Here is a 22875-nt window from a genome sequence, read left to right on the forward strand (position 1 = left end):
AGACAGAAAGTAGATTAGAGGTTGCTGAGGACTAGAGGAGACAAGGGTGTGATCGACATTTTCTTAAATTAAAAAAAAAAAAAACCTTTTAAGATAATTTTAGATTTACAGAAAAGTTGCAAAAATAGTACAGAATTCTCGATATTCTTCATCTAGCTGCCCCTAATATTAGTATTATACACAGCCATAGCTCAATTATCAAACCAGGAAAGTGGCATTGATACAGTATTACTAACTAAACTACAGACCTAATCCAATTTCACCACTCATGTCCTTTGTTCCAGGATCGAATTCGGAACCCCGCATTGCATTTAGTTCTCCTGTCTCTTTGGTCCCCTCCAATCTGTGACAGTTCCTCAGTCTTTCCATATCTTTCATGAACATGCTTTTGAAACCCTTGGTCAGTTACCCTGTAGAACATCTCTCCATTTGGGCCTGTCTCATGTTTTCTCATGACTAGGCTAAGGCTATGAAATTTTGGAAAAATGCTTCTGAAGTGATGTGCCTTCTCAGTACATCAAATCAGGGGTACATGATGTCTGTCTTTCTCTTTACTGGTGATGTTAACCGTATCACCCAATTTATGGTAGTGCCTACCAGGTTTCTCCCCTGTAAAGTTACTATTTTTCTTTTTGTAATGAATAAATATCTTGGGGAAGATACTTAAGACTAGACAAATATCCAGTTTTTTCCCCTCAAACATTCCCCCACTGTTTTTATCATCCATCAGTGGATGTTGCCTACAATTAGTACTATGGAGTGTGACTAATGGTGATTTTCTATATTCCTCTTTCCTTCTACATTTATTAACTGGAATTCTTCTATATAGAAGAGCTGTCCCTTCTCCGTCATTTACCTATCTATTCATCCATCCATCCATTCATTTATAACATCATTGACCCATACATATTTATTTTATTCTGTGGGTTACACATTATAACTATCATTATTTATATTGTTTTTCAAATGGTACCAGCCCTGGCCTCTTAAAAGTTTTAAATTATACAAGTAACACATAGTCTTACGCTAAAAATTCCAAACACAACAAAGCAAAGCCCCCTTCTCTCTCATTTATTTATTTATTTATTTGGCTGCGTTGGGTCTTTGTTGCTGCACGTGGGCTTTCTCTAGTTGTGGTGAGCAGGGGCTACTCTTTGTTGCGGTGCGTGGGCTTCTCATTGCAGTGGCTTTTCTTGTTGCAGAGCACAGGCTCGAGGCGTGCGGGCTTCAGTAGTTGTGGCACGTGGGCTCAGTAGTTGTGGCTCACAGGCCCTAGAGCACAGGCTCAGTAGTTGTGGTTCACGGGCTTAGTTGCTCCGTGGCATGTGGGATCTTCCCAGACGAGGGCTGGAACCCGTGTCCCCTGCATTGGCAGGCGGATTCTTAACCACTGTGCCACCAGGGAAGTCCCCGCCTTCTCTCTTTAACCTTCAATCTTACTTTATGGGCAGGTAACTCACTAATTTACTGGTTAGGCAAGGGTCCCTCTCGTCTTTTCCCAGTCTTACTTTTTGTTTTGTAAACATAAATGGGATCAGAGTCTATCTTCTGCAACTTGTTTTTTTCACTTCCTACTGTGTCTTCAAGCTGCGCCACTCCAGTTGTAGACAATGGATGTCCGAAGTCCCCCCGTAAAGGGGGCCTTGAGTTCCATGCTGAACAGAAAAGCTCCGAGCTGCCACCTGTCCCCTCTGGTCCCAGAGGCCCTCTGCGGGACAGGGCACAGCTCAGAGGGGGCAGGAGGAGCTGTGGGCGCCAGCTGGGCCTGCTGAGCCGCCCGCCGTCGACCTGAACAGGCCTGGGGAAAGGTGAGGAGGACACGCGGGGTAGCCTGGGCGGGCCAGCTGGGAGCAGCAACTGGGGCTCCCTGCCACTGGTGGCCCCCCTCTCTCTTGCCTTTTGGAAACACACGCATTTATAGATGAAATGATAGGATGTCAGAAACCGGCTTCAAATTAACTTCGATTGTTTCCTAACTTTCAGTCTTAGATATCACCCTTGCGTCCTTCCGCATGGGTGTGGGCACTTCTCCAGGATCCATTAGAGGGGGCTGCTGAGGTGGAGGGTCAGACACTTGCTGCTTTAATAGCTGTCGCCAAGCTGCCCTTTAGGAATGTTCTCCTGAGCAGTCATCCCCCCAACCCACCCAAAGCCTCACACTGGGATATTAGTAATCTTTAAAGTGTTTGCCAAGTTGATGAGTAAAAATGAGACACTGTTTTACTCTGCAATTCTGGGATACCCAGGCAAGCTGAGCATCTTTGGTTGCCCTTTTGTATCAATTCCCAAACTCAGGAACCCGTGGGCCTGTCTCTGAGCCTGACTTTCGTACTCATTCACTGTGTGACCTTTGGCAGGTCACTTGCCTTTGCCCCCATTTCCTCACCTGTATAATGTGCTAACGCCACTGCCTGCACCAGAGGCTTGTTATGACAGTAAAGTAACATTTGTTAAGATGAAAAACCTGACCCACATTTATGTTTATTTCCTAAGGATAAATTCTTAAATGTTATGATACACACTGCCAAATGTATCTACCAGACAACGTATTTAATGTATTTACTCTCCACCTTCTTCCAGTAGGAATGTCTGTTTTTTCCAAAATCTCTCCAGGGAATGTGTATTTCTCTTATAACCACAGTAAAAAATGAGGGTGGGGTTAGGGGAGAGTGGAAGCGAAGGAGAAAGAAAAGATCCAGTTCAAATAACCTCCACAAAGCCCGGCCCGGTGCCCCCAGTCCTCTGTGACCACGTCCGCTGTCACACGATCACTCATCTGAGGATCTGTCCCTGAACTCCTTGCAGGCAGGTCCTGGGTCTGATTCACTTGCGTCTGCAGTGTCCAAAGAGGGTGCAGATACACGCAGTCCCATCAAAGCTTTGCAAATGGGTGGATTCCATTTCATGCTCACCCATGGAGGTCACTGGTCTTCCACTGGAAACTGTATTTATAGATCTGCTCCTCACTCACCACGTGAACTTCCATCCCTGACCCTCTCCGATCCCTCATTTAGGACCCATCAGGGGCCCATTACCACCTGGGCAAAGCTGATGATAAAAGACAAATGAGCAAAAGCCCTGCCCCTGACAACCTTGCTAAGTAGTGGGTCTCATTATAAACAGACATTAAAACAACTTGACACTAAAGCACCTGTTATTGGGAGAGTGTGGCCTATGCCGCGTGCTAAGAGCTTTACATGCAAAAATCTCCGAAACTCACAACCACACATAGGTTCAGTGTTATCATTGTTGCCCTATTCAATGAATAAGGAATCTGAGGCATAGAAAAGCCAAGTGGCTTGTCCAAGGGCAACAGATATGAAGTCAGCAGGGCCAGGATGCACAGGCAGGCAGTTCTGACTGTGGACTCCAGTTTGTGACACCTGAGACCATCAGGGAACGTCATGGAGGGGAACTGGGAGGGTGCATCAAGCACCTAGGAACTCAGAATCGGAGAAAGGACACTGCACTGTGGATCCCCCAAGTGGCAGGGCAAAGGGGGAGCCAGAGCAAGTGGAGGGGGCTGGGAGCAGTGTGACACGAACAAGAGCCTGCCCTGCCCGAAGCCTCGTGGTGAGGGGAGAGGGAGAAGCACGTGCGTGTGCAAGCCTGTGTGTGCGTGTGCTCACACGCAGAGGGCCTGGCTGACGGGCCTCACTGTGGGGCTTGCCCGCAGGTGTGCAGTGCAGAACGCGGTGTGCTGTGGGACACACAACGCAGGCTGAGTCGGGGACAGGGGCACTAGAGGAGGGAAACCAGACAGGAGGTTCCTGCCTTTGCCAGGCTGGAAGAGTGGAGCGGAGTCAGAGTGAGAGTAAGCAGGAGGGCTGGATGAACCCGTGGACCGAGTAACTAAATCCTGACTCTCGTGGATTGCTGGTACCTTCGTAAAGTGGTGGTTAGTTACAAGCTGAGCACGTCTGGAGTGGATGTGGAGCCCCAGAATTAGCTGCGGCCATCTCTGGGAACTACTATAAAGTGAGCTCTGCATCTGCTGAAGTGCTGTTTATGAGGCAGTAAAATCTGAAAGCAAGCTGCTGAATGTATCCTGATTTAGGATAAGATTCTCCTGAGCCGGGAGCTGTTTTTAGGAATGCTTAGGAAAACTGTCTAAAAGGTTAAATGAGCTGCATTGGCCGGGAATCGAACCCGGGCCTCCCGCGTGGCAGGCGAGAATTCTACCACTGAACCACCAATGCTCCAGCTGAATGCATCTCTGCCCGCAGCTGTTTTGCTACTCTGGCTCACAGTGGCACTGGCACGGCTGTAACCTGACGCCTCAGATGGTCCAGCATGGAATGCTGCTCCATTCTGCCAGCCAAATCCAGGGGAGGAGGCCCACTGGGGCACACATGCCTGACATTCTGCTCCCATGAAAGGCAACAGGGGAAAAGGCTTTAGAAGTTCTTTTGGCTTCTGGGGGGCAGGTTCCAGGCCTCAGTCTGTTAGCCTTAAAGATCGGAGTAGTTTCTGCGTCAATTTACTCTTTGGTTGACTCTGGAAAGGAGAACATCACTCCAGAGCCGATTGGTGACCTCTCAGTGACGACAGAGGCCCAAGAGATTAGAAAAGTCTAGACTTCTAGAAAACATTTAGAGAGTCGAACTCCAGACTCCAATCGGCATAAAAGTGGTTCTCTTCATGTTAAGGACAAACAAGACATCAACGTTAAAGGAGTTTGAAGGAGAGCAGAATTCCCAAGGACCAAATAAACCACAGCTGGAGCTTCCTTAACCCTCCCACCCTAAGAATGACTGGCACAGGAAAGGCAGCCAGCTTCCGAGTCACTGGATGTCTACCGCCAAGACTCAAGTGAACCCTGCAGACTATACTCCTGCCATGCTCCAAACCTTTCTACATCGACTACAGCTGAACCCAGAAAAAGAGTAAAGAAAGCATTAATGCTCTTTGAGGCAGAAAAGGTTAAGAGCTGTGGGTTCTGGAGGCAGACTGCCAGGGTTCAAAGCTGCCAGACTGCCAGATGCTGGTGGTGGTACTTATCTTCCCTGTGCCCATCTGCAGAATGAAGATAACAGCAGTTCCCACCTCACTGGGCTGTTATTAGAATTAGGAGTTAAGATATGGAAAGCAGCCCTGGCTGGTTGAGTGAGGCCCCAGGTCAGGTTCTACAACCTCTGGGTCCCCGTGGCCCTCCCTGGGAGGTGAGGGGCAGGAGGCAGAGACCACTTACCACTGGCTGTTCCCTCCTGCTTTGCCAAGGAGTCATCAGGGTTGGGTTCTGCCTGCTTCTGAACCACTGGCTTTGGCTCGTCGGGCTCGTCGTCCTCGGGGGTGACCAGCTTCATCAGGCTCTGGTTGCACACGTTGGCCACCTCCTTGATGCCTGAGTCCACTGATGTAAGGAGCAGCCCGATCCAGGGCTATGTTAGTGGGCAGACAGGTAGGCTGAACTGAGTCCCTGTTCTCCCTGCCACGCTGGGGTCCCCGCAAGATGCTCCTATGTCTCCTCACAGGGGCCCTTCCTGGTGGACCTCTCATCAACAGGATTTCTTCCACCCAACGTGGGGCAGTGTGAGCTCAGAGACTTGGCGCCTTGGGACCTGGGAGAGCCTCTCCAGACCTGTAAGTAACCAGGTGAGGTTTGGGGATGGCGGCATTAGCGCCAGGCCCCTGGTGCTGCCCTGGCTCTCCCTGTCCATGTTCAGCTCCACCTCTTGCTGCTTCGATGCCTGGGGAAATGTGGAGGTATGATGGATCCTAAGGGAGACCCCATCCCCCACTCCAGGGTCCTGCAACTTTATGGCCCCCTTTGGGGCTGCTCTTGTTTCCTCTCTCCAGAGTGAAAGATACTCTTCTTGCGGTCATCATAGGCCAGGCAGGGCAAGACAGCGGTCAGGATCCCAGAAGAGTAGGGCAGCATCACCCGGCCGGCCAGCTGGATGAACTCCCGCAGCCAGCACATGGCTGTCAGCTGGATCAGGTCGTCTGGAAGGGGAATGGGTGGGTTCCAGGGGGTCAGCATGAGCAGCCAGAGTGCTCCTCCCACTGACCATGCCCCAGATGGGACTGGAGAACTGGAGGGCACCTGAGGGCTGGCACAGCTTCTAGCCTCACCAATACTCTCGCCCTTGCTTTTTCCTTCCAAAGGAACATACAGGTACCAGGGTGACATGGAATTACAATCCTGCGGCAGATTGTAAGAGTAGCCACAATTCTCTATCCCTCCTGTGTCCACTCCCCCGTAATGGGGCTCTGCGGCTTCTCTTATCAAGAGCTGGAGTTTACTTCCCCCCTCCTGGTATCTGGGCTGGCCCTGTTATTTTGTCCAAGAGAAGGTGGTAGAAATGATGGTGTGCCTGGTTCAAGCCTAGGCCTTAGAGGCCTTGCTCACGTCTATCATGTCTCTTGGAATCCACTGATGCCACGTGAATGCACCTGGGCTAGCCCACTGGATGATGAGACACCTGGAACGACTGTTCCTGTTGCCACAGGTGACAGCTGGCAACAGCCAGACATGAGTGACACCACTGACCATGAGTGACACCTCAGCCGACCCTCCAGTTGACTGTAGGCACATGACTGAGCCCAGTCGAGCCTGGCCCAGGGGAGCAGGGCCACCCAACTGACCCGAAGACTCAGGACAATAGCAAGGGACTGCTATGTGAAGTAACTGCATTTTGTGGTGGTTTGATACTCAGTAGAAGCAAAGAGATACATGACCCCAATCTCCAAGCATTTCAATTCACAGTGCTAATGCCAAGCCTGCCAGCAAGAAGGCCTCCAGATCTGACTCCCCTCTAGGGCCAGACCAAGTGAAAGGGCCTCCATGTTGACAGAATCAGAATCTCTCCCACAAGGACCCACCGCTCCAGAACCCACCGTCACACTGATTCACACTCCCACAAGGACTCTCTCTGAGATGGGGAGACAGAAAGGTGCTTCTGAGGAGGTGGTGGTGGCCTTGGGGCCTTTACACACTCACCCGTGGTCTGGCAGTGGATCACCAGGATGTTGGCCATCTCAGCAAACTTAACACTGGAGGGGTTCTTTTTAATTTCCTTCAAGAATTCTCCAAGGACCACCTCACACCTACCAATGAGCAAAGGAGAAAGGAAATAGCTCATGCAGCCAGAGCCAGAGGAGCCTCCACCAGTGCCATTTCTGTTGTGCTCTGTGGGATACGCTTGTCAGATGGACATTTTTCAGAGGCTGGGGGTGGATGATCTCCTAGCTCCTCAAAGCAGAAAGCACAGGAACCAGGAAGAGGACGGTGAATTTCGTGTTCTCCTGCCGCCGCCTGTCTGTTGGGTGTGGGGTACGTGTTCGCGCCAAGGGGCCCCTGCAGCCGCCTGCCCCTCCCCTCCTCCACTCACATTTTCCGAATCTCTTTGCCGTTGTCGCCCAGGATCTGGAAGAGTCCATCCAGGATCTCCGGCAAATAATCCAGCAGGTTAATGTCTGGCACGGACTCCAGAACCAGGATCTGCCCCAGGGGACGAAACCATTAGGGAAAGTCACCAGCCAGAGAACCTGCATCTCCTCGCCCATCCTCCGGACTGGCCAGTGAGAAGGGGCCCTGCTGAGGCATCTTTTCACGGCACTGCGGGTGTCCCATGGGGGAGGGGGTGCTAGTAGCTGTTGTTTCTGTCCCATGGGGGAGGGGGTGCTAGTAGCTGTTGTTTCTGTTCAACGGGCAGGGGACGGCAATTTAACCCGAAGGCAGTTCAGATGCCCGGGGGCGAGGCAGGGGGTGCGGGAGGGAACCCATGGGAAAAGTGGGCAAGGCTAGAAGAGGTGTGACAGCTGGAGGAGCACAGCTGGAGGAGCACAGCTGGCTTCAAAGGTAAATCTGGGTGTTTCCAGAGACAAGGAAGGAACCACATCCTCTTCAGAGGCAAACGTGATGGGCTTTGGGGGCAGAGTTGAATAAATGTGTTTTCGGATTATCTGGTGTCATCGGCTCCTAGAGGGATAACAATGAGGCATCCCTGCAGCCACAGGAAGTGCCCAGGTGAGCCAGAGAGCAGACCTCACTCAACTAGAGGCTCGTTATGGCTAGAGAAGGAGTGTCGCGGGGCCGGACCTTACCCAGGAGATGATGAACTGCCGGGCGTACTGGTTGTTGGAATAAATCCTCTCCCGCAACAAGGGGATGAAGCCCACCAGGTCGAACTTGTTGCTCTCCGTCACGATGTCCTGTGGGTCAAAGGCATGAGAGCTGCCTGCTGGGGGCAGGGCTGCCTGACCTGGCTGAATCCCTGGCCTGGGCTGGCTCCAGGGGTCAGGCGGACACAGAGGAAGATGACAGAGCCTGAGTCAGGCAGGAGAGGCCCCCGGAGCACCCCTCCTCACACAGGCCGAAGGATCAGCAAAAAGGATGCACTGAAAGCAGGAATCAAGGTCGAGAGAACTAATCAAAAGGCAAAACCCTGCATCTCTGTGGTCCGGATCGAATGCCCTGGTGAGCTGAGCATAAGATGCCCCCGTCACTGGGGGCAGGGTGGGGTCAGCATGAGGGGACATTAGGGGTGACAGAATGGTTCTGTATTTTGATCCTGCTGTTGACATAACTCTATACTCTCATCATAGAGCTGTATACTATTCCATTAACTGTATGTAAATGAAAAAACATTATTTTAAATTACGAAGAGCATCCCAATGATAGAATTTATAAGCTGTACAGACAGATGGAGAAAACAGATGCTAAAAATAAGAGTGGGGACCAAGCATAAGTACCTTTAAGAGGCGGTCTAGGAGCTCAGAGCCGCTCTTCACATTGGGGTCTGGGTCAGCAGCCAACTATGAGAGACACAGAGGTGGAGAGAGGGTCACTGTCAATATATAAGACAAGGAATCCACTGAAGTCCCACAGCAAAGGCCTTGGGGCAGCCTGAACATCGCATGGGCACCTCTTTCAGTGCACAGATGGAAGACAGGCAGGGGAGGCAAGGGGGTAAAGCGGAACTTGGCAATGCTGCCGAGATGTGGCAGACCCCCGTTCTGCTCAGGGACCGCCGGGACCTGCTGCCACCAGTAAGGTGGTTGCTTCCCGCTGGCCTTCCTCAGGGCTTTCCAATCTTACAATGCTGGGTCCTCTCTCTACTCCTGGAGGAGGGGACGGATCAGCTGTGAGGCTGATCCTCTAGAAACGACTTCAGGGAGGAGAACTCCATGACGATGAGAGAGGTGCTGATGAGCTATTAGGGAAACCCAAAGCCTTTCTAAGCAGAGCTTTTTCTAGAGCTTATGGGCTTCGCTCTCCTTGCAGGGGAAATATAGTCTGTACTACGGAATCACCACCTCCACCTTCTATAAGGGAGGTCAAATGACTGTTTTTTTCCCCTCCAATTTGTGGTGGACTGATGCTTTTGTAAAATGCACTAAAAATAAATTAATAGAGGTGTGGGGGAAAAACAAACAAATATTTACAAGCCCATCTAAAAAATATACCATTAGATTGAACAGACAACAAGCACCCCTGGCAGCATGTGCTTATCTGCTCCCCTTGCATCTGGGAAAAGGGAGGCCAGCACTCAAGGTCCCGAAAGGTCAAGTCAGGTGTGTCGGGCGAGCTCAGCCCAGTCGAGTGAGGAGCGGTCACCTTGCTCAGCCCGTCAAAGAGCACATTGAAGTGGGGCAGCACAGCGCCTCGGGCCACCTTGACGATGTTGTAGAGGGCCTCACACGCGTAGTAGCGCAGTCTGCTGTCAGCATCATTGAAGCAGGTCAGCACTGGCTCGATCAACTCCTTCAGGTAGAGCCCCGAGTCCTGTGATGCGGCAGGAGCAGAAGCAGTTCAGAATGGGTCAGACCTCAGGCACCCAGCCCTCGGCTCCCTTGGAGATGCTCAGGCCCTCGAGTGAGGGCTGGGCTAAAAGACCCTTTGCAAGTCAGCCTCCTGGGATAGGGGCCACGCCCAGGACCCAGGGTGCAAGGCCGCAGAGCCAGCCTTGCGGTCTGAGATATGGAGAGAATGGCAATAAAGAAATCACAAGTCTGCAACACCCTGCTGGGGCTCGGGGGTCAGGGTCAAGGCCCTGGCTGGTGTGTACGTCCCTCCAGGAGAAGGGCTCACCTTGCCCAGCGCGATGGAGCAGGCGGCCAGGCCGATGAGGCCTCCTTTCCGGCTGTGCGGGTGCTGGGACAGGGCAAACTCCTGAGACAGCGTCTGGATCACATGCTTGATCTGCACGGTGTTGTTCTGGGCCACGAACTCCCGGACCAGCCTGGAGAGGGAGCAGAGAGGGGCTGCAGGACCAGCGGGATCAGGCTGCCCCTGCTGCTGCCGGCCTGGGGCCTGGGGCTGGGGTGAGGGAGGGAGATGACCTGTTTAGAAAGAGGAACTGGGAGTCAGGCAGGGCTTTCCCAGTTCTGCTGCTGACTGGGAAGCGTTGGCTGGGTCACGGTCCTTTCCCTTTTCTGGGTTTCCGTTTCCCTTTGTCTACGACAGAATGAAGAACGGTGGTGAACAATGTCACTTCTGGGAATCTGAGAGAATGCAAGTGAATGTCCTGCTGGGGCCCCAAAACTGTAGTGATCCACCGTCTTCATTCAATACTTGCTCAGTGTTGCAAGCAGTTCATGCACCCAAGCGGTTCTCTGTGTCTGTGTCATTGTTTCTGGGGACGGTGCTGAACTGGGCCCACATCCAACAGGGAAGATCCACAAACAAGTATGTGTAGCAACATGACACAAGCAACACCACAGAAGCAAGAATGCCATGGGCATGGGAATTCCCTGGTGGTTCAGTGGTTAGGACAACACGTTTTCACTGCCGAGGGCGCGGGTTCCATCCCTGGTTGGGGAACTTAGATCCTGCAAGCTATGCGGCGTGGCCAGAGGCAAAAAAGAAAAAAAAGAATGCCACGGGCAAGTGTCCCTGGGCTGACGGGGAGGTGCCTTCTGAGTCAGATCTTAGTACCATTAACAGGCATTTTCCAGGTAAAGTAAGGAAGGCAGGGAACCTCAGGCACAGGGAAGAGCCTGGCTAAAGGCGGGGGCCCCGAAAAGACACAGTGTATTTAGAGAAGGGTGAGGAGTCCGGTGTGTGGAAGGGGTGGCTGGGGACAGTTAAAGGAAAAGACGAGCCGGTGAAAGGTTTCCAGCAATGGGGTGACATATTTATGTCTATGTTTTGACCAGAGAGGCTGCCCTGGCTGGGGGTGGGCTGGTTTGACAGAAGGAGACTGAAATATCTCCAAGAGAGAACACCACAGCTAGCAGGGTCAGGAAGGGGGGCCTGAAATATGGCTGAGGCAGTGGGAAGCAGCAGGGAGAGGGGAGAGGGCGGGAAGGGTAGAGACGCCTGCAAGGTGTCCACCTGGGGGGGTGATGCTAGCAGGGAGAGGGGTTCTGAGGGAGGCAGTGCCTGTGGTCACCCTGGGGGGATGCTCCCAAGGCAGGCCCCGCCCGACTGGAGGCGAGCAGAGGGAGGCCCAGCTCCGTCAGGCACCAGGGTCTCCTTTCAGAGCCCAGTGGACGTGAAGACACTCTGCCCTTCGGAGGCTCACAGCGTCTCTGCGGTGAGAAGCCTCATGTGGGCAAATGGTGGCATGAGGGGACCAGATAACCATTGGGGAGCTGCGGCCTGGGGGTCAGGGACATCTTCCCAGGAGTGGGAACTGAGCTGGACCTCAGAGGAGGCAGGGACCCTGAGAGAAGGAAACAGGTGTTCCGGGCAGGAAGAAATGTGTAAGCAAAGGCAAGGAGAGAAAAATAGCCAAATTTGCCTGGGGTCCAGAGAACAGCAGGAAATCAACTGGGATGAGCTGGCCTGGCAGCTCAGATTCAGGAGAAGGGATCTCACATCATGGGTAACAGGGAAGCTGTTTACGGGTTTTGAAGAGATGGTGAAAGGGTGTTTTAAGAAGCCATGAGATGGATGGGAAGGGGGAGACTGTCCCATCATCAAGTGGGGGGGACTAGGACCAGTGTAGCAGCTGAAGGTGTGACGAGGGTGGCCTAGAGGTCACAGACTTTTCAAAGTAGCTGCCTGGACTCATTGCCTAATTGCTCTGTGCCCATCACGGCAAGTACACTGCTCACCTATGACATAAATGGGGGTCTCAAACTGGCTCAAAGAATTTTAAGGACAGTCAAGTCCAAAAGGTATGAATTAGTTTGTGTGGTTCCAGCTCGGTGTCAGGAGCCTGCTAGTAATTAGCATTGTTTAAAATAAACGTGCTGGGACTTCCCTGGTGGTCCAGTGGTTAAGACTCCAAGCTCCCAATGCAGGGGGCCCAGGTCCGATCCCTAGTCAGGGAACTAGATCCTGCATGCATGCCGCAACCAAGAGCCCTCATGCCACAACTAAAGATCCCACATGCTGCAACTAAGACCTGGCACAGCCAAATAAATAAGTAAATATTTATAAATAAATGTGCTGTCCTGTGAGGCTGTGACCACTCCTGCAAAAAGGCTGTTCAATGGGGACTACAGGGCTTGATAAAGATTCAATCCCGCAAGTTGTAGGGGGCATCTATCCTGTGCCTGGGACTGTGGCCACAGGTGAATCAAACAGGCCTGGCTCCTGAGCTGGCGGATGTGGGAGCAGAGACAGGGATTCCAGGAAGGGGCTGCGCAGATGGCCTGTGAGGGGCCTCTTGCTTTGATCTTTGTAGGGTGTGATTCCACCAAGCCCAGCCCAGGGGGCTGAGGGCTGTGGATGAACCAAGGGCCTCGGGAGGAAGCCAGTTCCATAGGTGCCCCCTCCCTAAGCACTGTAATAAGGCGCAGCAAGGATGGCTCCACATAAACCCGCTGAATTCTCAAACAGGACAAACCAGCCAGACGAGGCCCAGCGGTGTGTCAGAGCTCTCTATTATGACAGACACAGCCTCTTGAGAAAAGCCCTGCAGGTGTGCCAGCGAACAGCTAGAGCATTGGTGGTTCAGTGGTAGAATTCTCGCCTGCCACGCGGGAGGCCCGGGTTCGATTCCCGGCCAATGCAGTGCTGCTTTTTGGCCTCTTCCTGGCAGGCTCCCCCAGAGATCCTGCCGCAGGATCCAGCTCCTCAGCCACGCCCGGCCTGCAGCAGCCAAGGGTGCTGCGAATCTCTGCGCACACTTCCCTGCTTCGTGAGCATGACCAGCAGCTGGGTTCTCCACACAGGCACCACTGGCTGTGGGGCCCTTCACCCTGTAAGGGGACTCCTGCTGCACCCCCTCAGCCTTGGCCAGTCTCCGGCAGGAAGCTGTGCTGAAGCCGGTGAGCTGTAAAACAGCTCAACACACCACGTGAACGTGGGACGGGAGGACCCACACTTCAGAGAGGAGGAAGTCCCCAGAGTCTCAGTGGGCTTTTTGCTACTGAGAAGGAACGACTTGAGCTCTACTTTCTGTCCTACACACACACACACACACAGACACACACAGACACACACAGACACACAGACACACACACACACACACACACACACACACACACACACACACACACACACACACACACACACACACACAACCTCCTCCTGCCTTCTCTCCTGCTCTGGAGCCTAAGCTTCTGCCCTTGCAGCTGTGCTGATGTGGCCTTCCATTCTGTGAATCAGCGTACAGACAAGGGGACAGGGGACTGGGGTTAAAGGGAGGTGCTCACACAGCTGCTCACAGCTGGAGCACTGGTGGTTCAGTGGTAGAATTCTCGCCTGCCACGCAGGAGGCCCGGGTTCGATTCCCGGCCAATGCAGCAGCAGCAGCAAACTTTTTTTTTTATCATCCTAAGAGACTGGATTTGACATTTCACACTGCCCACAGCATTGGGGATACAGTCTGAAAAACCTAGAATGACTTTTTTCTAGCTTGAGTTTTCCACGCCTGTTTCCTACATTCCACAGAGATCTAGATCTTGTGTCCCCTGGTTCTTGAGGAGTCCAGGATGTGGGGATCACTGAAGCCACTGCAAGCAGCTGTGCCTCCCTCCTGCCCAGACAGGCTGCCCGGGGACTCTGACCGCACTGCCCCTGGGGAAGCCAGGCCGTGTGTGTTTCTGCTCCGTCCGCGTTAGGGCAGCCCTGAGAGTGGGAGTAACGACATTCATGAGGCTCCAGCAGGGCAGCAAAGGAGACCCAGCCCTGCCAGCAGCACAGCCCAGCCTGGAACCACCTCCTCGCCTGTCTCCTTGTTTCAGGTCACAAACGGTCCCTGAGCCACCGGAAAGGGCCCTCCTCCCCCCTTGAGAGACGGCAAAGGGGACGCATTCCCTGCCCCTGAGGGGCTCTCTGCCAGAATTCCGTGGAGGGGAAACAAGAGAGTCCTCAAGGACTTTCGTGCAAAACAGAGAAAAATAATCTGGTGAGGACAGTGCAAGGTGAGGAGGGGGCAGGCGAGAAAGAGCCCAACCGGCAGCTTTCGTGGGAAGGGAGTTAGGTGTGGCTTCATGAGGGTCAGCTTTTGAAAGGGGTTCTGAAGGATCAGTAGGTGTTCATTCAGGGTGAGGAGGCCCAGACAGAGGGAACAGCATGAACAAAGGCTCAGAGGAAGGAGAGAGGCACTTGGTTTGGCAGCACAAAGGACACAGGTGGAGGAGACGTGGGTGACAGGGTCAGAGAGGCTGCGCCCACTCACGTGCTTGGCAAAGGAAGTGGCCTTTGCTTCTGGTGGCCGTGAGCAGCCACGGAAGGTACGGGTGATCTGCAGCAGTGGGTGGTAGGGATTTGAACAGCGTTTGGGGAACTCTGAAGACTGCAAAGGCTGACAGAGACCAAATGGTGGGAGAGCATGAGGAATGGGGCACTAACGTCGGGTGACAGCGGGCAAGTGTAACGGGGTCTCCTGAAGGGGGAGGAGATGGGCAAGGGGAATATCTGTGTTCACCCCCCGACATTCCCGTTCGCTCTACACCAGCTGCAAGGCCCCCCAACCCCGAATCTTACCAGGATGCAACTCAGGACACCCCAGGCCACTACAAATACAATGGCCCATTCAGTTCCCGAGGGCCTGGAACCCCAAGTCTCTATCTGCACTTGGAGGAAGAATATTATCAGTGTCCAGGAGAGCGAGACAATGACAAACAGTGGTTCCCTGTGGAGGGGAAACCCTGAGAACATGTTCTCACCAAAACCATCTGTTCTTAGAGCACTGGGCCTGGCCCTGTGGGTCACCCCTGGGGCCACAGCAGGAAGACCTGTCCCACGAACCGAGCCCACGCTCTCTACCTGACAGTCAGGGTGATCAAGACAGGGCCGGCTGACCTCTCCAGTCTCACTGCTCAGCCGCCCAGCACAACCTTCCTCTCCAGTAAGGGCTTCTTACTGGGCCCTGCTATGCTACTCCTTGGACACCTCCTGTCCATTCCACTCTGTGGGGAAGCTCCCACTCCCTTCCACATTCTAGCCAGCCTTCAAAGTCCAGTTCAAATCCAACCCCCTGCTTTTCCTGACCTTCCCAGGAAGGACCACTCCTCCTCTGGACGCTGAAGGACTCGGCGACCCCGCAGTCTGTGCCAGCACTGCACCATCGAATGTCACGGGTTCTTTCTCACGTGTTTCATGTTTCTAGCTCCACAGCTCCTTGCCAGCGTCCCTGAGGACAGACTGGTGCCACGATCCTCTGCCTCTTGAGCGCCAGCCCTCTCCCCGCGTCTAGAGCTCCCCACCCAGTAAGTGAGGAATCAGTAAGCATCTGCCCAGGGACCCATCTGTGCAGGTGGGTGGGGCCACAGGGCAAGCTGTAGGGAAACATGGGCAAAGCCCCGCGCTGCCGTACTGGTGACAAGGGGTGGCCTGCTCATCTACACCTAACCTGTTGGGTAAATCAGAATTGTATTTGGACGGGCCTAAGCCCTAGTTTACAATCCAAGTTAGGAGGGACAAAGCACACCACTACCAGGATCTCAAAACGCACACTGAGAAGGACCAGGTCCCCAGGGCCGTGGCTGGGGACAGATGCCGATGCCAGGATGTGACTTGACATGCGTTTGCCTCGGGGTGAACCAACCCCTTGGGGGTGCCCCAAATAGCCCCCGTCAGCAGGACCTGGTCTCTCCACAGGGCACAGGCAGAGAGAAAAAGCAACTACAAAGGGAAGCAGAGGAAGCGAAGTTTGAAATCCGGGCACCCCCAGTTCCAGGCTAGTGTCTCTTGAAAAGAACACCCCGTCTCCTCTTTTATTGCCACGTTTTGAGCCACAGCTGGGGGATCTCAACTAGTTCTGAAGTTAATATTTGGCCCAGAAACTTATGATCACAAATCCCAGTGACCTTTGCTGACATTAGGGTCACATGCATCACTGTTCTATGTCCCAGAGACGAGATCTGCTTCTGCTTCGTTCCTCTAAAAACTCTGGCTGAGGAAGTATCCTCTAGAGATTGCTCAGAGCCTCCATTCTCAACTAGTCAGAGGTGTCGCAGGATGGCAGGAGCACCCATTCCCCAGGAGGCACAATGCCCAATGCTGGCCAACTCCAAGCTCTCGACACTGCTCTCAGCTTCACAAAGTGCCACACCGACTATCTTGTCCCTGATGGAGAAGGAGCCACAGACAGGCCAGGATGTGTCTTTCACCCAAGGAGAACCTGGGGCCTCGTCTCAGCAACAAAACCACAGCCCCGCACTGGGCCCCTCGGCCTCTGTAACGCAGCTCGGGGACAACCACAGGCTGCACGAGGACTGGGGAGCTGACCACTTCCCAAGAACACACTCTAAGTATTCCAGGGGTTGGTTATTCCTCACAGCAACCTCCTTCTGTAGTTATTGTCATCTCATCATTTAGATTTGAAACAGAGCCTCAGGGAAACCAAGTCCCTTTCCTGAGGTCACAGAGGATCTGAACCTTGGCACCTACAAAGCCCAGGCCCCCTCAACTGTACACCAGCTCCTCCCGCCCATCTTCTTAAAGCATGTCAGCTGCAAAGTGCACACACCCAATTACAGAGGGTACTTCCCTCGTGCAGAACTCAGGCCCCAAATGAAGTGCAGCTTTCTCCATGCATTTTTGCCACTGTCTAGTGTTAGACATCTCTGAAGCATTCCTCCACCACACACGGGTGTACAGATGAGGTACATACTTGAGATGTTGAAATGAAGGTCTAGGGCTGGTTTTCTACCATTAAGGCAGGAAAGAAGTAACCATTTGCTGAGCACTTACTACATGCTAGGTAATGTGGTGGATGCTTTACATGCATTATCTCATTTAAACCTTAAAATAAGCCACGGAGCTAGGTACTATAATACCCATTTTACAGATGGGGGGAACTGAGGCTCAGAGATGTTACGAAACATACAAGGTCACACAACTTATGGATGGTAGGTGCAGAAATCAAACCTAGATTTTTCTGACACCAGGTCTGAAATCTACCATGTTACATTATCCCCTCTTCAAACATCAAAGCTCCCATCTGTTGGATGCCTACTGGGTGCCAGGCACTTTACATGCATTGTTTCATTTAGCCCTATCTCATTTCATTTGTTGATGTCCAAATGGCCCGGCCAGGAGGTGGCAGAGGTTTCAGCCATTGCACGTACATTCCTATGTCTTCAGAGGAGACAGTCTTGGCTGTGGCTTTGCACTATTTTTAGAGAATTAAATAAAATAATGCACATAATGTGTTTTTCACTGCATATGCTCATGTAACAGTATTAGTGCAAAATCAGAATCAAACCGTGATGTTATACACACCAAACAAGATCATATTCATTCATTAACTGCTCACTGAGAACCTGCTTTGCTCCTGGCTCCAAGAAGGACAGAAAGATAATCCAGAGTTGTGTTTATTCCTGTGCTGTAAAAATTTCAACCTGGACTTCGGGCTGCCATTTTTTTCCTGACAAGTCCAATGAACCATCCCAGTTCTCTATGTAACATGCTGTAATCAGGCAACATATTCAGGCAGTGATTTCCCAAAGAGAATCTGGCAGGTAAACGTCTCCTCCATCTGCTTTGCTGAGTATTTAAGTAACCTGGTTTCCACTTGCTCACTACTCTCCAATAACTGAACAGGAAAAGCGGAACATCTGCTTCTGAGGAAAGGCCCAAGAGCTTCTAAAAAGGCCCAAGAGTTAGTTAAGTAGCAAAGTATACTGAGCATCCACTGGGTATAATCAGTGGAAAAACTGTAAAGGAGACAGCAGGAGGCATGTTTGGATCTCAGGTGACAATAGACCACTGAATAAGCGCTTCCCTCACACTGTAACACAACCTACAGGCACTCTTATTTTTTAAAATTGAGATATTATTCACATGCCATAAATTCACTCTTTAAACATGTACAATTAATTCAGTGAGTCCTAGTATATTCACAAAGCTGTGCAAGTGTCACCACAGTCAATTTTAGACTTTTTAAAAACATCCCCAGAAGAAAACCTGTACTTATTAGTAGTCACTCCCTATTTCCCCCCAATCCCCCTCCCCCAAGCCCTAGGTAACCACTGATCTACATTGTCTCTGTGGATTTGCCTGTGAATCCACACAAACGAAATGATACAATACATGGCCTTTTGTGACTGGCTTCTTTCACTTAGCATGATGTTTTCAATGTGCAATTTTTTTCTTAAGATGAGTTAACTGAGGCACACAGAGGTTAAACCCAAGGTCACAAACACAAATGCTTACAGGGGCCAAGAAGGAGACACAAGTGAGAAGGCCAAGGCAGGTAAGACAGGCTGTAGTGAACTTGTCAACACAGGAAGCAAACTGGGGAGCCCATGTCCTGGCTGGGGGAAGAGGGTGGGCCCCTGGGTCCCCTACTGCTACATGGGAATGTGGGCTGCACAGAGCCACATCTTCCCATTCTTTAATAGAAGCCAGAAACCTGAACTTCACTGTGAAATTTCTTGATTTAAAATACCCTGCAATCCAGGCCAAACCAAACAGGTCTGCCGGCAGGACACGGCCCCTGACTGCCAGTCTGTGACCCCTGGATGAAGCAATCTGCTGGGTGGAATTCTGACCCACACTCCAAAATCTGCCTGAAGTCACTTGGTAATAAACAGTGTCTCCCTACAGAGGTGGCAGGCTCCAAAAGGCCAGGTCAAACTCAGCAGTTCAAGCCTGATCTGATCACAGAGCCCCAGGGATCCCTGCTCCCCATGCCACCCTCCCCACCCTGCCTTCCCCAGCAGGCAGGGACTCATCCCTCAGGAGCTCTGATCCTGGAGCCCCTCCTTGGGTTTCGGTGTTCTCAGGGCGCAGGGCCTGGGCACCTCCATTTGTTGGCTTTGGGAACTCAAAGTTCAGGAACACCAGAGACTTGCCAGCGAGCCCGTCCCTGGTCACCACGAAGGGCATCATCTCTCCCAGCCTGCAGTGAGGGCCCTGGCACCGCAGTGAGGGAGCACCCACCGCACTTATCAGAGTGCCTGCTGGCGTCTCTCCCCCACGCTAGACTCTCCCGGAGAGCAGGGCCTGGGGTGTCACCAACTCCGTCCTCGGGACTCATCAGGGACTATAACCCCTGACACCCAGGCCCGCAAAGCCCGCCACAGCCATGCTAGAATCTTAGCCTCGGGGCCTTATCCCTGAGAAGCTGTGCGGGCGTGCTGGAGCCAGGCTGTGGGTAAAGGCTCTCCAGGACTGTGCACAGCAGGCTCACACATTCAGCCGTCAGATCCTGGTCACCTAATACAGCCCGGTCTTGAGAGCCTAGAGTCTGGGGTCCTTCAGTCGAGCCAAGCATCCGCCTCTGCGTTTTCAGTGTCTGAGAGGCCTGTCATCAAGATAAAACACCCTCCTTATTAGGAATTTTAACCCCTCACTCCAGCATCCCATGCAGTACTGGCTCTGCCACCCGAGCAGATAGATGGGTTCCAGAAAACAGAAAGTGGCAGTTAAAACTACCATGGGGGTGTTCAAGTATGACATTTTATTAAGTATATGTCTCCCTTTTGGAAGGGAAAACCATTCATTGTAATGGGGAAGCCTTTTGAGACAGATGAACCTGGGTTTTTAATCCAGGTTCTAGCTGTGAAACCTTGGGATGATTACTTACCCTCAAGGATCCTCTGTTTCCTCATCTTTGAAATGGGGTAACACTACCTAGCTCATAGGGCAGCTGCACAAAATAATGAGATGAGGGATGTACAATGGCCAAATCCTCCTCCCCCCAAATAAGGCAGACAGCGTTTTACACGTGATCACTTTTTAAAATGATCAACGTTATGGACTGAATTGTCCCCGCTCCCCCCCCCCCCCACCGGTTCATACAACCCTAGTGGGAGTATTTGGAGATAGGGCCTATAAGGGAAGTAATTAAGGTTAAATGAGGTCATAAAGGTGTGGCCCTGATCCAATAGGATCAGTGTCTTTATAAACAGAGACACTACGAAGCTCCCAGGTGAAGCACAAACAAGTCCCTCTGTCCCTGAGCAAGTTGTGAAACACATACTCTGAGGAAGGACAAACAGGACACTGGTTGGGGAACTAAGATCCTGCAAGCCACAAGGTGCAGCCAAAAAAAAAAAAAAAAAAAGAAAGTGGTGCTTGATGAGAGAAGCAGCTAGGTGGTTCTGGACATACTGGATGTCAGAGCTGAATGGGAGGGTCCTTTTTAGTAAAATCCAAACCCTTTAGCCGAGGAGGAACCTAAAACCCAAAGCAGTTAAGGCAGTGGTTCTCAACCGGGGTGACTGTCTGTTCCCCAGGGGACATTAGGCAGTGTCTGGAGACATTTTTGGTGGTACAAGTGACAGAAAGCTACTGATGTCTAGTGGGTAAAGATCAGGGATGCTGCTAAAAACCCTATAATGCACAGGACAGTCCACCACAACCAAGAATTATCTGTCCAAAAATATCAGTAGTGCTGAGGTTAAGAAACCCTGAGTTAAGGAATTTGCTGGAGGTCAAAGAATGAGTGTCACACAACAGACTAGATTAGAGCTGTACAAAGCGTTCTGCAGTGATGGAAATGTTCTAAAATCTGCACTGTCCATTATGGCAGCTGACAACCACATGTGGCTGTTGAACATGTCAGATATGAGCAGTGTGACTGAGGAACTGGATAAAATTTTTATTTTTACCTTTAATAATTTAAACGTAAATAGCCACCCATGGCCAGTGGCTACCCTATTAGACAGGGCAAAACTACAATCTATATTTCCTGACGCCCAGACTGGCATTCTTTCACAGCCTGCCTCTTTCTATTCTTTTGAAATTACCCACCCACCAGACTTTATCACAACGATTTGGCTGGAAAAAAAAAATACAAATGTAAAATAACAGCAGAAAAACCTTAATGTTTGCAGTTAAACACCTTGTTTTGTAATTAAAAAAAAAAAGCAAAATGTCAGATCATGGTTACAAATACAGTGGAACCCCGTTATCCAGTTTCAGTTACCAATGGTCAACAGCAGGTCAGAAAATATTAAATGGAAAATTCCAGAAATAAACAATTTCTAAGTTTTAAACTGTATGCGGTTCAGAGTGGTGAGATGAAATCCTGTGCTATCCCACCAGGACATTAGTCATCCCTTCCTCCAGCATATCTATGCTGTATATGATACCCACACACTTAGTAGCTTCGAGTTATCAGATCGGCTGTCGGTATCGGCAGTGCTTATGTTCAAATAGCCCTTATTTTACTTAATAATGGCCCTAAAGTGCAATGCTGGTGATGCCGGTCATTAGGATATTCTCTTACTGTGCTTAAACTTTACCATACAAACGTATGTATGGGAAAAAACATAGTATATATAGAGCTTGGTATCATCCAAGGTTTCAGGCATCCACTGCGTGTCTGGGGACATATCCCCCACAGATAAGAGGGTACTACTGTACGTGTAATAAGACTGCAGAAACAAGAACAAATAATTCCTTCTTTCACTTGCAGGGAAGCGTGATATGACAGAGATAAACAGCCCTCTGAGCCTTGAGGTTTTGGCTGACTTCTCCACTTGGTCAACTTACTATCCCTTTCACTTCTCAGAAGCTGGGTAGGAAATGAGGCAGGTCAACATCGTTAGCAAATTCTCATGCTTCCCACCTCCCTCCCATCAGAGGTCACTCTCTGATTTGCTCGTTTGCATGGAGACCACACTGAGGACGCACCATGTGCCAGGCACTGTGCAAAGCACCATGAATACATTTCGTCCCTTCGTTCTCACGGCAGCCCCTTTGGGGTACCAGGAGGTTAAATAATTTGGCCCATGTCACACAGTCAGAAGCAAAGCTGGGACTGCCAATCTCCTGCTCTTAAGCACGGCCCTAAGGGCCTGAAACCTGGAGTAGCAACACTGGCTGCAAAGGCGTGAGGAGCTGCCCGGAGGAGCGGGACCCCTGCAGAGCCAGGACTGAGTCCCAGCTCCGCTCTCCACGACCATCCCGGGTGCCCGCGGCTCTTACTTCTCGATCTCCAGTGCTGCCACCTTCCGCTTTTCGTAGAGCTTGTCATTGAGGGCGCGCACGATGTTGGGCGTGAGCGGCGCGAAATCCTTCTCGGGGTTCATGGTGGCAGCTCGGGGCGATCCCCGGAGCCCCGCGACTCCTCAGCCCGCGGCAGCCCGGGCCGCGCCGGGGCTAGGGGAGTCTGCGGCTCCGCGCTGCCTCCGGCGCCGGCTCATGGACCACGCCGCCCCGGGCCGCCTGTCTCGCTCCGCCGCCGCGCGCCGCCTCGGAACGCGGGCCTGGACCCAGTCTCCGTACACCTGCCCCTGGCCGCCAAACAGCTCACGAGACCCGCTCCCAGCCAGCACCTGCCGGGCTCAAGGGGCAGCGGCCATGTTACTCAGATCAGGTGACTCTGCACCGACTTCCGCCTTCCGCCGCTAGGACCCGCCCCTCGCCAGCCACGCCCCCGCACGCATCCGCAGGTGGATTAGCCACGCCCCCACAAGGCTCCACCTTCTCCCATCACACTCCTGCTTGTAGACCCCAACGGTATGGGTTCGGTTTGAGGCCTGCTTAGTAGGCTTGAATACCATGCACTCCACTGCCTGCACGTGTTAGGCTTGGAACATGGTGGGCTTCTGTACACGTTCCTGAGAACGAAG

The 22875-nt window shown here is 52.0% G+C and overlaps 1 protein-coding gene and 2 non-coding genes across 5 annotated transcripts in view; 1 reads left to right on the forward strand and 2 right to left on the reverse strand.

The window, feature by feature from the left end:
• Nucleotides 1-22615, reverse strand: part of VAC14 (VAC14 component of PIKFYVE complex) — a 98780-nt gene extending 76165 nt beyond the window's left edge. For all 3 annotated transcript variants that reach the window (XM_061173327.1, XM_061173328.1, XM_061173329.1), the window contains exons 1-9: nucleotides 22229-22615; nucleotides 10037-10187; nucleotides 9563-9730; nucleotides 8698-8760; nucleotides 8050-8157; nucleotides 7335-7444; nucleotides 6944-7050; nucleotides 5812-5946; nucleotides 5192-5344 (exon numbers count right to left, since the gene is read on the reverse strand). In XM_061173327.1, the coding sequence (XP_061029310.1) occupies nucleotides 5192-5344; nucleotides 5812-5946; nucleotides 6944-7050; nucleotides 7335-7444; nucleotides 8050-8157; nucleotides 8698-8760; nucleotides 9563-9730; nucleotides 10037-10187; nucleotides 22229-22332 (1099 nt within the window). In that variant the 5' untranslated portion in view covers nucleotides 22333-22615. The remainder of the gene's footprint in view (nucleotides 1-5191; nucleotides 5345-5811; nucleotides 5947-6943; nucleotides 7051-7334; nucleotides 7445-8049; nucleotides 8158-8697; nucleotides 8761-9562; nucleotides 9731-10036; nucleotides 10188-22228) is intronic.
• On the reverse strand, nucleotides 4129-4199 carry TRNAG-GCC (transfer RNA glycine (anticodon GCC)). The gene has a single exon. It is a non-coding gene; the product is annotated as a tRNA-Gly (tRNA).
• Nucleotides 12840-12910, forward strand: TRNAG-GCC (transfer RNA glycine (anticodon GCC)). The gene has a single exon. It is a non-coding gene; the product is annotated as a tRNA-Gly (tRNA).
• Nucleotides 22616-22875: the final 260 nt, after the last annotated feature.

Source organism: Eubalaena glacialis, chromosome 18 (assembly GCF_028564815.1).
Source record: "Eubalaena glacialis isolate mEubGla1 chromosome 18, mEubGla1.1.hap2.+ XY, whole genome shotgun sequence".
In the NCBI taxonomy this organism is placed as follows: Eukaryota; Metazoa; Chordata; class Mammalia; order Artiodactyla; family Balaenidae; genus Eubalaena; species Eubalaena glacialis.